Source organism: Loa loa (genome assembly GCF_000183805.2).
Source record: "Loa loa unplaced genomic scaffold supercont3.232, whole genome shotgun sequence".
NCBI classification, from domain to species: Eukaryota; Metazoa; Nematoda; class Chromadorea; order Rhabditida; family Onchocercidae; genus Loa; species Loa loa.
In genome coordinates this window covers 80,826-82,143 of record NW_018108412.1, presented here as the reverse complement: position 1 = coordinate 82,143, position 1,318 = coordinate 80,826, and the positions used below count along the sequence as shown (strand labels likewise).

Here is a 1,318-nt window from a genome sequence, read left to right as displayed (position 1 = left end):
GTATAATTAAATACATGAATGCTTAATTGCATAATTAAATTATGAATGCTTAATTGTATAATTAAATTATGAATGCTTAATTGCATAATTAAATTATGAATGCTTAATTGTATAATTAAATTATGAATGCTTAATTGTATAATTAAATTAAATTTCAGTGATCAAAGTGTAGTAGATATGTTGCAACAACAGCAACATTCGACATATAAAAAAGCATTATCCGATCAGCAACAATCAAAATCAGTTATGATTCAAACTTCATCATCTGGAACAAACGTTAATCTTGTTAAATCATCCAGTAAATCATCACAGACGAATTATTTTCAAGGTTATGAGAGATGAAATATTTTGATCTTCGTTTCTTTTTTTTAATATTCAATTTCATTTTTCTTCAATTACAAAATATTACGGATGTTAGATGAGCAGTATTGATTGATTAGCAGTATTGATTGATTGGTTTACATCAATAAAATGGAAATTCGTTAAATAAAACGGAAAAGATAATCGGAAATTCGTTACATTTCATATGTATTCCATTATATTTCATTGCATCATTTCTTTTATTCAAAATTAATCTCTTTGCAAAAAGTATTTATAATTTACGAATAATTCAAATTTCATTTACAATTTTTTTTTTTTAGTTTTCATTTCATTAACAATTTATGGCCAAATTAGATAAGTACTAAAATATGCTTGCAGTAAGTATATTGTTTGAAGTAGAAAATTGGAAAAATAAAAATAAACACCCAATGAAGTATGTTGATTTAAGGTTATAATATAAATTTAAGGAAGGATTTAAAATTTTAATATAAATTTAAAATTAAAAATCAATTCTAGATATTGATCCATGTGCTAATTGTAACAATGTTTTAATGCGTGCTGCCGAATTTTTGACAAAAATTGAATTAAATTATGGATTATCAATAACACCATCATTAAGTTTAAAATCAACCAGTCAACAGACATCATCAAATGAGCAATCAATTAAAAATATGGGACAATTGATCGAAAGGTTGATGAGAAATAATTGAATTATTTTATTTTTTCTTTTAAACTACCATTATACATTCATTTTTTCCATTTTATTTGCATTATTTCACTTCCTATTAAACTGTTTTTTTCTTTTTTATGCCATACTACTTCAATGCTAATTCATTTTTTTAAGCAATTTATTCCACATTTGTTTTTCTTTTTCTTTTTTGAAATATTATAGAAATTGTATAAATGAGCTGACTAAATATTTTAAGACATAAATTCAAAGCAGCAAGAGAGAGAGAGAGAGAGAGAGAGAGGAAGGAAAAAGAAAAAGTAGTAGTAG

The 1,318-nt window shown here is 23.9% G+C and overlaps 1 protein-coding gene across 1 annotated transcript; it reads left to right on the top strand.

The window, feature by feature from the left end:
• Nucleotides 1-177: 177 nt before the first annotated feature.
• On the top strand, nt 178-1,031 carry LOAG_15708 (hypothetical protein; the record flags this gene model as incomplete). The annotated part of the gene is made up of 2 exons (XM_003151197.1): nt 178-328; nt 838-1,031. 2 exons carry the CDS (start codon nt 178-180, stop codon nt 1,029-1,031), a joined length of 345 nt encoding a protein of 114 aa, XP_003151245.1.
• Between the last annotated feature and the right edge of the window lie 287 nt (nt 1,032-1,318).